The 15,694-nt window shown below is 33.7% G+C and overlaps 1 protein-coding gene across 1 annotated transcript; it reads right to left on the bottom strand.

The window, feature by feature from the left end:
* Positions 1–1,505: 1,505 nt before the first annotated feature.
* On the bottom strand, positions 1,506–15,660 carry LOC132560950 (RNA polymerase-associated protein RTF1 homolog). The gene is made up of 16 exons (XM_060225656.1): positions 15,546–15,660; positions 14,198–14,266; positions 13,497–13,837; positions 12,745–12,947; positions 12,210–12,441; positions 11,185–11,274; positions 10,518–10,608; positions 10,088–10,170; positions 9,495–9,690; positions 9,228–9,305; positions 8,812–8,933; positions 7,746–7,881; positions 7,378–7,467; positions 6,977–7,006; positions 6,380–6,494; positions 1,506–5,621 (listed from the first exon to the last, which is right to left on the bottom strand). Exons 1-16 carry the CDS (start codon positions 15,621–15,623, stop codon positions 5,515–5,517), a joined length of 2,061 nt encoding a protein of 686 aa, XP_060081639.1. The 5' UTR covers positions 15,624–15,660; the 3' UTR covers positions 1,506–5,514.
* Between the last annotated feature and the right edge of the window lie 34 nt (positions 15,661–15,694).

Below are 15,694 nucleotides of genomic sequence, written 5' to 3'. Positions count from 1 at the left end.
CTCTAAGGACTTTTGATCTACCATTAAGCCTTCCAATTCAAATAAAATTTCCTCCTTGCACACTACAGTTTTATGTGACGATGATAAAGTTTTCACTGATCAGATCCATGTGTTTTAAATTTTAAATTCACACTTTGTAAATGTCGCCAGTGGTATCAGGTCATTTATCATCTTAATGCCTCCGCTAGGAATCAAACTCAGGACCCCTGGCTAACAAGTCTGACGCTCAACCAATCGAGCTAAAGAGAAGTTCTCTCCAGCCGAGTGGTATATTGCGGCTAGTATTTTACCAGGGTTACATACTCCCTCTCCAGTAAATAACACGTCCTCAAGTTTCAAAGGGTTACAGCGATGCCGGTGTGGCATGGCTAAGTACTATTCCCGGGTCCTTACATGTGCGCCAATGTAACAGAGGCTAGAAATCGAACACGGGACCCCTGGCTTACTAGTCTGACACCAATCAAGCTAAAGAGAAACTCTAGCCGAGTAGTATATTGTGGCTAGTATTTTACCAGGGTTACATGGAACCTCCGGCGAGACTTAGTATCCTTAATATGCAGCTGCAGCATATGAAAAAAGTTTTGTGCTTTTCCAAGCTTATTAGGTCACCTGAGACGATGTCACAAGTGACATACCGCAGTCGTCTTTTGTCCGGTGTTGTGCATCTTGAAAAAATTACATGTTTGACTTCTACTCAAACAAAAGGCCCAGGGTCATGGTATTGGGCCAGAAGTATGCTGGGATGATAGGCTACCAAGTTTGCTCAAATGAAAAACCTTGACCTATTTTGAAGGTCACAGGGCCAAATGTGTTAAAATCTGTAAACTACTTCTTGGTCCAGCGTCATGATTAGCATGAAGTTTTTGTCTGTGTGTTTTACTAACGAGCAGTGTTTTTAAAGTTACGTATGATACATGTTTTAATTTCTTACTGTGATAATTTTTTTGTGCAAATGTAATTGTTTGTTATTCATAGTCGTTATAATAGCTATACAGAGCTTATGTTTTATTGTTCAAATCCACGACTCCAAATAAAATATGATAATCTTTACCTGCCAAATCGAAAATGACTGCCTGGAAGCCATTTTGTTTCTTCTGAACAGTTCCAAAATCAAACAGGCACAACTAGGGGCCATGGGGAACCTAATTATGAAATCTGAGAGAGATCCATCCAGTACTTCTTCTTAAGAAATAGTGATAACAAACTTTTCAAGTCAAAATCCAAGATGGCAGCTTGTGGGTCATTTTGTTTTTCCTGATCACACCCAAAATCAAATGAGCACAACTAGGGACTAAGGAGAACCTACATATGAAATTTGAGAAAGATCCATCCAGTACTTCTCCAGAAATAGTGATAAAAATTGTTTACGGACGGATGTAAGACAACGGACGGACGACAGACCACGGACCAAGATCTGATGATGATGGGCTAACAAAAAGCACAATCAAGTACCAGCTTCCTTTTTGTAATAACTGTTATTATTGTAATCAAAAACAAAGTTCTTTTCTTTGTCACAATATTTTATTAAATTTTAAGATACAACAAACGATATGAAGACAAGCTGTCCCATATGACCTAAGTTAGTGGCCAAGTCCCTACAGAACCACAGAAATTAGTGAATCATCTGATGGGATGGTAATTACAACCCTTCCAATCAAAGTAAGGATCACAATAAAGATTGTCCACCTACATCAATGAACTCTAGATCACAGCAAGATGTTCTTTTTCATCATCTCGTATTATAAATATATACTACAGGAGATGAGGTAGATAAAACTTCAATGTTCAGCTTGTGTCTACCACATGCATGGTAATAAGCCAATGTTTTGTTATAACCCTACCCAGTTTTTCACACTACAGTCCAGTATATACTTGACATGCATTTTACAGTTTTCAATAAACTAAACATTGGTAAAATATAGCTTATGATTTTACATATACAAGTAAGAATTTTTTTTTTTAAAAATCATTCAGCAAAACAAACATTATCTTTAGACTATGAAAAAGTAATCATGCCAATGTTATTACACGGAGAAAATATACAGTAATGGGTTAGAGTGGATGCCTTTGTTTTTAGTTATTGTAAACATTATCAATTACATCATAATATATCATCAGATGCTTCCCAATCTATTCAGAGGTAAAATTCCATCAACGCCATTGAAAAATCATGAATACCCTTGAAAAATGCATACCATACAAAACTTTCAAATTGAAAGCAAAATCACATCAAATCCATGAAATCACAAGAAATCAATCATAAAATTTTGTTCTGTACTTGTGTATTTTTGTTCCTATAATAGGAATCATTCAATGCTGCAGAGTTTCAGAAACAAGAGGCCTAGTAGCCTTGACAGTTGCCTGAGATAAGCAATATTGAATATGAAAGTTAAAGGGTGGGTACCAAGTGTCATGAAACAGAAATTATCATATTGAATATAGTAAGCAAGTGTCAACACATGCATACCATCAAAACTTATCATTCTATACTAATAAATCTTACAAAGTTATTTTCAGTGGGAAATAACCAAACATTATGCTCAAAAATGCAATTTTTCTATGAAAATTGCAGTAAAGTTTAAAACAGTTACCTCCCCAGGAAGAAATGTGAGACCTCTTTTGATAATTAAAGCACCTTCCATGCTTCCATTCATACAGAGCATTTGATTTTATCATATCTGGGTGCTGAAAAGATGACTTTGAATTTAGGTCAATTTGACCCATCTGCCCTTGAGGGTCACACAGGATCGCTTTAAATCAAGCTGACATCCTTCACTCATAATTCTAACTAAGTTTGAAATATTTCCAATAAAATTAAACAAATTATGATTGAAAATCTATTTTTCCTATATAAATTATAGTAAATTTTACCCCCCTCCCCACGGGGAAAGGTGAGACCCTGGGTCCATGAGATTCACAATTTTGGTACAGCACCTTAAGATGTTTACGTTCATGAGTAGTATTTGATTCTACCATATCTGGGTGTTGAGAAGAAGATTTTTGAAATCCGAGTCAATTTGACCCCTTTTGGCCCTGCTGCTCAGGCTCCTGTAGAGTGGGGACTGTATAAATCACAACTTTGGTTCATCTTAGGCCAGGGAAGGTTTCTGCAAAATTTCCATTGAAATCAGATCAAGAGGCTTTGAGAAGTCGAAAAAATTACATTGTTTACAGATGCACAATGTCTGATGAAAGTGATTGCAATAGGTCAGCCTGAGACTTTGTCTAAGGTGACCTGAAAAACCTCACATGCAATTTATAAGTTTTGAAAATTATGCACAATGATCTTAGTCACCATGTTAATCATACAGCTAGCTATCATTTCTGATCGCCATACAAATTCACATTTTGGACGCTATCCAAATCCACATTCTTAGCAACATACAATCTCCATTCTTGACAGCACAAAATTCACATTCTTGACACCATACTATCAACATTCTGGACACCATCCAAATCTATATTCTTAATAACATACTATCTCTATTCTCGACAGCAGACAATCCACTTACTGGACACCATACACATCCCCATTTTGAAAACTATACAACACACATTCTGAAAACCATATAAGTCATACATCATGTACTTCTTTCACCATAAAAATCACATGTGTCAAATTTGGGTTGCTATTTAAATCATACACAAATGACCAGTTTCACATCAACGGTTTCCAAGTGCATGTCACACAAGTTAAAATACTAGCAGAACTCACACAAGTCACACTTTTGTACCACAGGTCAGTTACAAATTTTTACAGCTTCTTCTATCTTTTCACAAGCAACAGCTTTTACAGTCAGACAGTTAAGAAACAACTAGGTTTCATAAAAAGTCACCAAATGGTTAATCATGCAATGAAATAATTACATCTATAATTACGCAATTTCCTGTGATAATCAAATGGTGACTCACATTGTTTGAAATATAAAGAGCATAACAGCACTTTGATGTTAACATTACATCGTACACACTTTAAAGTAATGTTAAAATGAATCTATTACAGAGAAGCAATGTAGCTGATCTTTACATTCTTTACATACATTCTCACTGAAATAATAATAAACATATACTATAAACATACTTATTTTGGTGAAATCAAGTTTCAGTGCAATATCAATTTTGAACAAATAAGCAAAATGACAAATTCGCTCATCTCCAATAATTGCTTTATCAACAACATACAGAAACTGCAGTTAGCGCTATCATAATTCAGTGCTGTATCTTAAATGGGAAAAGCACTAAAATAAGATCACCAATGAAATAGGTGTATTTACAGTATTTCAGCATTAACTTCAAACTTTAGGGACACTTTTTATTTTCACACTATTGAAAGGAAAAGGTGATACAGATTTCAGTAAGAGTGTGAAAAAGTTGCCCCTATAAGATATACCATGTACCCATCAAAAGTCAAGTGTTTCTTAGAAACAAACATCATATTTCAGTCTCTACTGAATAAATAAGTATATAAATACACATCCAGACCATATGAAGTTCATGTCATTCGTATGGACACTCTGACAAAAGCTTTACTTACCTAGGATATTATATGTGTAGCACAATAACATAAATTGTATGTACTTTGGATAAACAAACAGGTTTAATGTTATCAAGAGGAGTTAAGTTAAAGTGATGATGGATACTGTTGAGGATTGGAAGTGAAACAGTGACCTGTTATGTGAGGCTGATATAAAAAATCATGAGTAACAGTTGGAAAAAAAAATTGTCAGAAACATAATTCAGTTACATGCACAAACATACTGGTGATAATTTAATATGATATATCAATACATGATTGTATTCACATAAAAACAGCAAATATGACCTGTTTACCATTTTTCAATGTAATTACAAAAAAAAAAAAAAAAGATACAAGGAATCTATCAAAACTGAGTGCATACTCATGAATTTTATATGGAAAATGAAATATGCCATTTAAATATTCAATTTCCATGGTATCAATTCACAAGTCCTCATTCCATGTGTAATTAATGACACATCAAATGATGATGATAAACCAACATGACCTGACCCAATTACTGTCCTATCCCACCTGGAGCTGTAACCATTTAATGTGAAAAACACAGATCAAAACTTGTGTATTTGGACACCTCTGACTAACCCAATACATCCATTAAAAATAGAAGATTCCTAGATAAAACTATTTTCAATGCATTTGGATGGAAACAGAATTTGTATTTTCCCCCTCCCCCACCCCCTTTAATTTGACAATTTAAAAATGACCAAAAAGATTCACAACAAAAAGTGGCCATTAGCACTGAATCACCCGTACAATATCCTTACTTTGTTTGATAATGTGGGTGAAAATAAAAACATAATCATAGAGAACATCTTTTGTTTTCCAACACTTTGATGGTCGAGTATTTATAACCATCCCATCAGTACAATGGTTGTCCTACTAGGAACCGATACAATGATTTGGGAACACTCTCACAGTCCAAACTGTCTACATTAACACACCCACTCTGGACCCCCTCTCTCTCTCACATCACACACTTATATCAAGCCTTTCATCTTCTTGTATTCCTCCAGATTCAACGAGCGTCGTGGAGTGGGGTCCCGTACATTCTGGGCAGATCGATTGTTGACAGCCATTGCTGGGGCTGCAATATCAAAACAATAACCAAAGTACAGTGGGAATGATATAATGTAACAATAAAGTGCAAACAGATGTAAATACGGTCAGTACATTTTAAATGTTACATCAAGGCTGCCAATTACTGGAAGATAGTAAGAACTTCAGTCAATATAATTCGAAACATATAATTCAAAATGATCACGGTTTTATCACGTAAAGAGTTTGGTAAAGTGGACACAAGTGGAAGAACTTCAAGGCCTCCACATTTAAACAAACTGTGTAAGATTTCAAATCAGAAAGTACTGCACTTGAAAGCAGAATAACATTTAATTTATTAAAGTTTTACAGAGCTAAAAATCCCCATATTTTTCTCCTTTATATGTTAATGCCAAATAGTAAGAATCTGTTACTAATACATAAACTATAAATAAAATTTAGTTGAACAGATCAAACAAGTCGAGCAACAATGGTTAAGAGAAAGAAAATACAGCAAAGTACAGGTAAAGATCATATAAAAAACAATGTCACTATGATTCCAAAGACCAAAAGCATTGTTGATGTCTTGATACATCTGCCGATGCTTCAAATTATTTGGCTACTTTTTAATCATGTTAGGTATTGGTATCAGACCAAATTCTGATACCATTTGTACTTTGATTTGGAAAGTCAGAAGATTAAGTTCAATTTGAATAGTCAGAAAATTTAGTACAATTTTGAAAATTCAGAATTTGCTACCAGATAAAATAAAGGCTGGTGTTTATATGACAAAGGAAAAGTACATACTGCTGGATGGCACTTCCAAATCGATGGTGATATCAAAGTTGTGGACGTCAAAAAGGTCCTCTGTTGATTTCTGTTTGGTGGGCTCTAAGAACTTCATTGGATCAGCCTTATGCATCTGCAAATAAAAAGTATTATTCACAGTAAATTCATTTTAAAAAGTAATTATTTCTTGTCTGAATTCAAACTGTGTAAACATAGGAAAGCTTAGTGATCACAGAATTTTTCTCTTCCTTTAAGGATAATTTATTTCATATGTTTATGTTTTTAGTTTCCTTTGTTAATAATGATACTTAATCAACAGTCTGGGTCTCTTTACAGGCAGGAGTCTCTTTATAGTACCATGTGATTTCCTGAACAATATATATACAGGAGGCCAATTACACACTTTCCAGAGCCAATGGGAAAGTACCTTCTCTGTGAAACACAACTACTACAAAACAGATGGTTTCTCAGTTTCCTTTAAAAAAAAACAAACTTTCCAGAGTTTGGACTGTTAAGTCTTGCACCTCAGATCTTCACCTGAGGTTGCAAAGATCAACACCCTGACTGCAATGACCGTCCCAATTATCCTCACTTCTTGATATTATTTGCACTTACCTTCTCTGATCTGGCTTTATCATAGTCAGCCTGTCATCATGTAACAAAGAAAAAGATCATGTGTTAAAGATATCACCAAGAAATTAATATCCAGAGAAGAAGGATTATGAGTGAAATGTCTAAAGAGAAGATCTTCTACCGCCCACCTACCATACACATTCAACTAAAAAACAATAAATTAGCTGCACAAGAACACAGACATTTTTGACATCAGTACCCCAAAGGACAGAAAAATCTATACCGAGGACAGTTCTTCTCATGCTGAAGAACTATACAAAGAAAATGTGGAAACATAACTTAAACAATCAATGAATCAAAATCCCACTTTGAAAAGTAGGAGCTACATTACATTATCATTCTATACCCATGTAAAGAAACACATTTCTGGAAGACAAACTAACCTGATTAGACCTAGCTATTTCTGGTAATGACTGTCGTTTCAGCTCCTCAGTCTTGAGTTTTGCATCTATTTCTGCATTTGGATCTTTTGACTGAGAAGAAAAGAGCATCTCATATGTACCACTTTCAAAGAGTTGTATCATTTGACTTAAAAGGGGAAAAATAGATAGAGGTACTGTAACCTTTACTTCAACTGTAACCTTTACTTCAAATTCATATATGGGTATATTTGACAATTCGACAAAAGCATTTCTAAATGTCACTTATCATACAACATGATGAAATTTCAAGATGTTCAAAGAAAATCAGCCTGATAAAGACAAAGATATTTCAGTTTGTTTACCCATTATAGCACAGGAAAAAAGTATACCTTCGTCACAATGGTGGGACGACATTGTCGTCGTGTGAAAGGGTCTGCAGTAGCAGTTTTCATGGCTGCCACTTCAACTTTAAATGCTTCTTCTGCATCAATCATGTTCCTCAATCTGTTACGCTGGTTGATGTAACTGCAACACAATTTTTTATTTGTTAAGTATTGCTTTTCCATTCACTTTATTCTTACATTACATGCACAAATTTTTCTCCATTTACTACTTTGTGCAAGTAAGTCTTATCATATGCCTGGCCCTGCCCCTGAGGCCCCTTGGGGTTTTGAGCCATATAATTTATAACTTTGGTGCAGCTTATGCCATTGAAGATTTTTGTAAAATTTCATTTAAATAGGTTCAGGAGTTTTTGAGAAGAAGACAAAATGTTATAAGTTTACTATGTATGGCACCGGACAAAAGGGGATCGCAATAGTTCACCCCGAGACTTTGTCTGGGATGACCTTACATTCCAAGATGACCACCTATTGGCCATTTTGTTTATTCTGATCAGACACAAAATCAAACGGGCACACCTAGGGACCAATGGAAACCTACAAACGAAATTGAAAAAAGACCCATCCAGAATTTCTCAAGAAACAGAGACAACAAAAATTGCTTATAGACAAATCACAGACACAGGGCATTTTGAATTGCTCACTATCTAATTAAGGTGTGCTAAACACAACCCCAAAATACAGTAAAAGCAATTGGTCTAATTTCAGACAGGAAGGTAATGGACAAAAGGGACTTCACACCTACTATATAAAAAAATCAGAGCCCCAAAGTATGACTAAAAGGGATTGTTTATATATGGGAGACTGTGTTACCACAATTTACTACAATTGCAAAATCAATTTTGCTATCAGTATCTTTTTCCTTTTCTAAGACATGTTAGGGATGCAGGATTTTTTATAGGAAGGATGAAAGTACATTCTAAAGAGAGGATGCACTCCATTTCATAGGAGAGATGACATATATTTCCTAGGAGGGACAGTATCATGCAATTCATTTGAGGGATGACACTGTAGGAAATGAAATGGGCAGTAAGTATGTGACAAAAAGATTCACCTGATAGAACTGATGTTACTTGACCTTCTACGGTCAAGTTCTGTGGCTCGTTCTTCTAACTGTTCTAGTTCCTGTTTGATTTTTGACTGTCCAACCTGGTCACCTTCAATGTCAGCCATTTCCTAAAAGGAAAAAATGCAGAAATTCATTAAAGGTATGTTACCAGTATCAAATACTACAGGTATCAGTTTTCTAGAATTTCAACTGTCAGTTATTTTGAGTCTTTAAAGATCACTGATACAATTCTTTGCCATCCAAATAATTAAAGAACATATCACAAGTTTTCCAGTTGAGACAGAATGATACTGAAATACTGAATATTTGTAGCCTGATTAACATTTTGGTTCCTGTCCTGATAAGTTACTTAAACTGATCTAAAGCATGGGTGTGTATCTAGTCTTATGCAAGAAACTTACCTTTTGTTTTAAAAGCAGCGTTTTCTTTACAGCATAATTGTGAGGATTCTTCTTAAATTTCAGTTTATCAGCAACAATCTAAAATAAATGAGTTGAAAAACTTTGTTGACAAATGCATCTTAAACATAAAACCAAAGAAATTGTGTGTCCTATGATGTATATATGCTTTATTTTTCCTCTTCTTCATACACACTCGTGCAGGTTTTGTTAACTCATTTTAACTTGGTTAACATATAAATTCAGTGTTAATATCACAGTTTCACTGACCTCTTCAATGTCATTTTCTTTAAATTTATACTGCAAAGCATCTCGTATATCCTTGAACTTCTTTTCAATCTCATCTAAAGTTGGTAGAGTAAGCCCTCCCAGCATCATGGCCTCTTTCCACTTGAAGAACTCTGAGTCTGTGAAGTCCTGATTTGAGACAAATTCTAACCTATACACTCTTTCCGAGTGGCCATGTCTGTCAATGAAAACAAGATGAAACCAGCATGTATTCAGAAAAGTCAATAAAAAACCCCTAAAACTTAACGTTTGATTGTACATCCATGAAATACTGATGAGGATGACTAAAATTCAGCATGTAACTATTCGTAAAATCATTTAGAAATTACAGGCTGTCAGCAACCTAAGCTTTCCCTTAACAGTGTTTTAACTTACATGTATATAGAATCTGTTTTCAGTAATGTAATGGGATTAATTTCTTTAAATCTAAGTCACAGCATTTTGTTTCTTTTAAGTTTTAACTTGTATGTATATACGATCTGCTTGAAGTACTGCAATGGTATTGATCATTTGAAGTCCAAGTTCTTTGGAAGTAAATTAGTACCCTTCATAAAAACACCACAGTTGTAACTTACCTCAATTTGAGTCCCTTATTAGTTCGTGTACTTCCCAATTGATACACCTTCGCTGTATCAACAACACCAATAATTTCTGCTACCTGCATTCAAACATATACATCATCATTTCCTATTTACAACAAGTGTTCTGACAAAACCCTTCATAATATTTCAATTTTTTATTTCATATTTACAAAAATGTTCAGGATCTCATTGCATTGATTTCATACAACAAAGAATGTCTTGCAACATAATATTATATCATTAGACAAGCAATAAGTACATTTATAAATCAACTGTCAATATCTGAATTTTTTTCTGTCTGGTAGTAAATCTGAAAGCATTGTTTACATTTTTTTCTCAGCCTACTGCAGCCTCTATGTATGCAGGTTCCCTACAAACAACAGGGAAGGTAAAGATGTTCCCAACCACATCTAAATACACATACCCTGTAGACAGCTTGTCCTTCATGGTTGCCAATCCCAATCCTTACGTAACAACCTTGTACTGTCTTTCGGAAGAATGGCATGTGACACCACCTGGACAGGAAATTACATTTTTATAAGCACTTGATTGTATCTTATCACTTCATGGGCCATATTTTTGTACATAACTATGTATGTGTGTATGTGAACAACACAAGATTAAGGAAAACTACTTCCACACACTTTTAAAGGACCAGACTGTTAAAAACCAATTTAATTTAATTTATAAATTCAATACTAACCAGACTAGATATTTAAAATTCTGCCAAATAAAGCATGGAAAAATATAAACCTTTTGCAAGAACATTTGTCTGTTTTGTTTCCCTGTGTTTATTGCCCTGTGAACAACCATGGTCATTTTTAGGTGGGGTCATCTTACAGTGGCTGGAGGCTACCCCAGTAATAACATATGGGGCACCTGTTGCATGCCTCCAAAGCAATTAGGGATGGAAGCATTGAACCATGTATTACCAATCATCATAAATAGATCTTATGTATCTGCATGATAATAGTAGATAATGAAATGATACTGTACTTATCAAGAAATGATATTCTAAAAATAGGTCCTTCAAACTCATTTGGATTCTGAAGATATCATATCAATGTCGTGCAACCCTGTTAAATACATACTTCTCTAATTTATGCCGTGAAAGTTTTACTTTTGTTAATTCTTCTTTGGTACTGACAAACTGGACTTTCCTCTTTGATCCTCGATGTGACCTGTCAAATAATAATAAAAATTAAAAAAAACATATATATAGTAAATCTCACTTGTGTAAAACAACCTTTAGTCGAGTAAATTGGATAAGTTAGCTTCGGTCCGCATGACTGTGTGTGATCGGTCAGCAGTATCTGTGTTAACAAGCTCTATTGTAATTGTCATTTGAACATTAACCCCTGCGTTTACACAGGTGAAAGTAAAAATCTATACAGAATTAGACAATCAAACTTAAAACAAATTACACAGTACTCTTTTAATCGGGAATCTACTGTGTTTTGTTCACTTTTTCATGCGAATGGCTGTCAGAAACCAAGCAATAACTATTGCGCCGATGCTGATAAATGGAAATACTAGTTTATCATTGACACATTTGTTTTTTATTTTAAATACATTTACTGAATATATACGTGTACCTATACAAAGTGCAAGTTTTATGTTATTCTATTTTATGGTTACATCCTTATGGTGCTGTACATGTTTCTGCAGCCTTCATCTTTTTGTAACCCAACTCATTGCTATTGCTTTTATATCAATGTAAAATGTTCATGAATATGTATTTATTGAATCTTATCTCTAAACACTGATGGGACTTGGTTACTTTTACCGACATAAAAGTGAGGACAATATTTGTTTTATATATTATACATATATATATCTATGTATGATGTATATATCTAAACATTGCAATCATAAATTAGAACTAGAGGCACATGGACCTTGAATAGCTGAACTAGATGACCATAGATATTGAATGACTATCTAGATATTATGTTGAAATCTATCAAACAGTTTGAGAACAGAACCCCAAGGATTTTCAGTCTTGTTTTTAATGTGTCAACAATTAGAATGAAGAGAGCACTGAAAACATATCAGCCATTTAGACTCTGCAGTCCAGCTGTGTGAAAAATGTATTGATCATCCATCTTAAACTCACCCATCATCGGACTCAGAGTTGTAGCCACTGTATGATGATCCACCACTACTATCAGAATCACTCCCAAACTTCTCTCCCCTTGTATCTTGATCCCGTGATTTGGACTTTGTCTCTTCATCTCTCTCCTCTTCGTCATCATCATCTTCATCGTCATCATCATCATCGTCATCTGAATAGATTTCACTGGCTTTGAGTAGTTTTTTCTTTTGTTCCTGTTTTTCTAACTCTTCAGCTGAAATAAGACACAAACCATTAACAAAACATGATTTGCAATAGAACCCATTATTGATAAAGATATATTTCAATTATTATGAGACAAACTAAAATTAACATCCAGTTTCAGATCTGCTCAACAATTTAATGCAAACCCTTAATGCGGTTATAATACAAGTTAATAGAAAACTAAATTTTGTCTACAGCCAAAACTAATAAATTCTATCTATTAGTTTATAAGTTTATACATAATTTTATTCATTTCAGTGAAATGGTACATCATGTGAGATGACATTTAAAAAAAACAGTCAATCATTGTTACCTAATTTTTTCTTTTCTTCACGCTTCGCCTTCAGATCCTTGAGAGCAGCAAACTTTTTACTGTCTTTCTTTTCCTCCATGTTTTTTCGTCTTTCGGTACTCCTCTGACTTGTAGATTTATTTATTGCAGCATCATTTACCTGTTTGTCCTTTTTTAATAAACCTTTCTTTTTTGCTTGTCGAAGTTTTTTCTCTATTTCAAACCTGTAAAATTCAAAACAGATTCTATCAATGATGTAAATATTACAGGTTAAAATGAAAATGTTTAGGCTTTCAAGCATGATAATTAAAAATAGATTATATCATTATATCATAAGCTTTACCGTATGGTGCTAGAAAATTTTCAAGTTAACTTCTCATATAGCATGAATATATAATTGTGTCAGAAAATAATGAATGAAATGAAGAAAACTTTTATCACTGAATTTCGTAACAACAAAACTTAAAGATCAGAATTTAGTGAATAACATGTGGTATGATTTTACTTCCACATGGAAGTTGAAAAGATATTTTATCAGTCAAAATATTTTTTAATCCACTCAACGGGTCAGCAGTCCCTCTTGCATGCTGTTTATCATGGGCAATGAAGTTCTGTTCACAGTTCCATTTAAAGTTGATCATATGGGCAGATTGTTTCTATAACTTAAGGTTTTCTGTAGCCCTTCTTCTGATCCAGATGTTAGTAAAGTATTGAAATATCACGATTACCAACCATACTTATCTGAGTAAGAAAACACAATATAGAAATATTACCTTGTTTTAAGTACTTGTCGGAGTTCTCCTCTGTTAAATAATATTTGTTCTCTTTCTTTTTCTGTCATTTGTTCCAATCGCTTTCTGTCTTCTTCATCACCGTACAGATTTTCATCGTACTCATCATGAAAAGTCTCTTTGTCTGACTCAGGTTCTGATTCCTCAGCTGGGCCAGAATTGCTGCCAGATTCTGACACCTCCCCCTCCTCTGGTTCTGACACATGTTTGTCACTCTCCCCATCACTTTCAGATGATGATGATATTGCTGTAGATTTTCGATTTGCTTTCTTGTTAGTTTGTTTTAACTTCTTTTTCTTTTTTCCTTCTCCATTCATTGTCCACTTAGATGAAATGACACAAAAAGTCAACTATACAATACCAAGTAATCCAGTGATAAATCTACATGCAAGTCCCAAGTCTTATATAATTTTGATGGGCCTCATAGAATTTCTGGAAATACTTAATTTTTACACTGTGGGATACATCAAATTTATAAATAAAGAGAAAATGGACACAAGAAAATAAATTGTAAATTGATCACTGGTGATCATACATAATTTTTCTAAAGAATTCTGTTTGGACAATAATATTTAACTGGATTAATATTTCTTCAAAAATCACAGTTTAATCATAATACTTCTTTCACAAATTAATAGGTGCAAGATCCATTCATTTATAAAACATGCATTCAAACTTCTTACATCATCATCACTTTCAGATGTTTCGGAGTCAGAATCTGGACGTTTTCTCTTTGTCAGTGCTTTCAAATCCTAAAGATGAAAATAAAAACACTCTGTACAGAACATGAAAACATCACGATTAAATTAGATAGCAATTGCATTTACAGTTTTTATATTAACAATTAAATGTATTACATGCATTTGAATAAATTTGTTAATCATATATGAGTATTTCTAGGACTTTCTTCTCTTTACCCCCCTCATTTTGAAATATACAGCTTATTCCCACACAAATTTCACAAATCAACTTTGACTACTTCACTTGCATATATCCAATTTTTAAAGCAATGTTGGTTATATGATTTCAGTGCATAAACATTTCTCATTGATATCAATGTCATTTGCTTTCTGGAATTGTTTTAAAGCAAATTGTAAATTCTATATCAGGAGCATAAGACATTTATGACATGGATGCAGTTTCTTTGTAGGCTTTCCGTGTTTAATCAGCAATGCATTCATTTGTTAAGTTCTGTAGTTAACATCATTAGTTGTGGCTGAAACAAACTGCTTTTACATAAATTTGCTGATATTTCATTAACAGGAATAATTTCTAATGAAATATTTGATTTGTTAACAAATACTCTACACTGTTCCCTTGAAATAAAAAAGTTCCCAATAGTGAATGTTACAATCCTTTTTTTGTAATCTTGTTACTTGTTTGTATCATTATATTGTATAAATCTGTTATTTCAGTATTTTTTTCTTTCAAAGGCTGTTTTTAACTTAACTATAGCTTGACGTGTTTAAACTATGACGTTTTTGATGGTCAAAGTATTTCACTCTAAAAATGTGGGAAGGGAATTTTCTTTATATTATCTGTAATTTCCTTATATTTTTTTCTGTTCTATTCACTTTATATTTAAAGCAGTTTTGAACTGTTTTTGTGGTAATTTTGTATTGATAGAACTTTTCTTTCAATTTGATCCTTATGTTTTGTTGTATTTTCCATTTCATATAATTAGAAAACATAAGAGCAAACGATATGATGTTAGTCAGATAGATCTGTCACTAAAAATATGTATGTGGCCTTCCTAAGTTTTAAATTGCTGGGCTTAATAAGCTTCCAGTAAACAGTGTGCATCACTCTAAGTCGTATGTGTGTATCCAGGTATATGATATCGATAATGCATCTTTTGAAATGCTCCTTCATATTTGCTTGTAATTGCATTTCATATTAAGAATTTGATAGGAATTGATGGCGGGTAAACTAAGCAGGGAGATGGAGGTAGGGTTCATCTTCATAATCTATCATCAAAGTTTTTGAGATTAAGCTAGTTTCTGGGGTCATAAGAGAGAACTAAATTCGTACTTCTTCCAAATCTGAACCACTGTCACTTTCCTCACTATCAGAATCTATCAAAGCTGCGCTCTTCTTACGCTTTGACATTTTTGTGCTTATAGTTTATGAACAGTCCACTTTCAAGCACTATTCTTTCACTATTGATTGAGTTTGGATAC

The sequence above is a fragment of the Ylistrum balloti genome, unplaced genomic scaffold (assembly GCF_031769215.1).
Source record: "Ylistrum balloti isolate Yb309-2 unplaced genomic scaffold, AGI_CSIRO_Ybal_v1 Utg371132, whole genome shotgun sequence".
Classification (NCBI taxonomy): domain Eukaryota; kingdom Metazoa; phylum Mollusca; class Bivalvia; order Pectinida; family Pectinidae; genus Ylistrum; species Ylistrum balloti.
This window is presented reverse-complemented; position numbering and strand designations above follow the sequence as displayed.

What these genes read in the sequence shown, in the direction of transcription:
- LOC132560950 (XM_060225656.1), bottom strand. Translation starts at nt 15,623, where the DNA reads ATGTCAAAGCGTAAGAAGAGCGCAGCTTTGATAGATTCTGATAGTGAG. An exon ending in TGAAGAAAAGAAAAAATTAG is followed by an intron (nt 12,442 to 12,744) that starts GTAACAATGATT and finishes GTCTTATTTCAG; the next exon opens with CTGAAGAGTTAGAAAAACAG. An exon ending in AAGGACAAGCTGTCTACAGG is followed by an intron (nt 10,171 to 10,517) that starts GTATGTGTATTT and finishes GTTTGAATGCAG; the next exon opens with GTAGCAGAAATTATTGGTGT.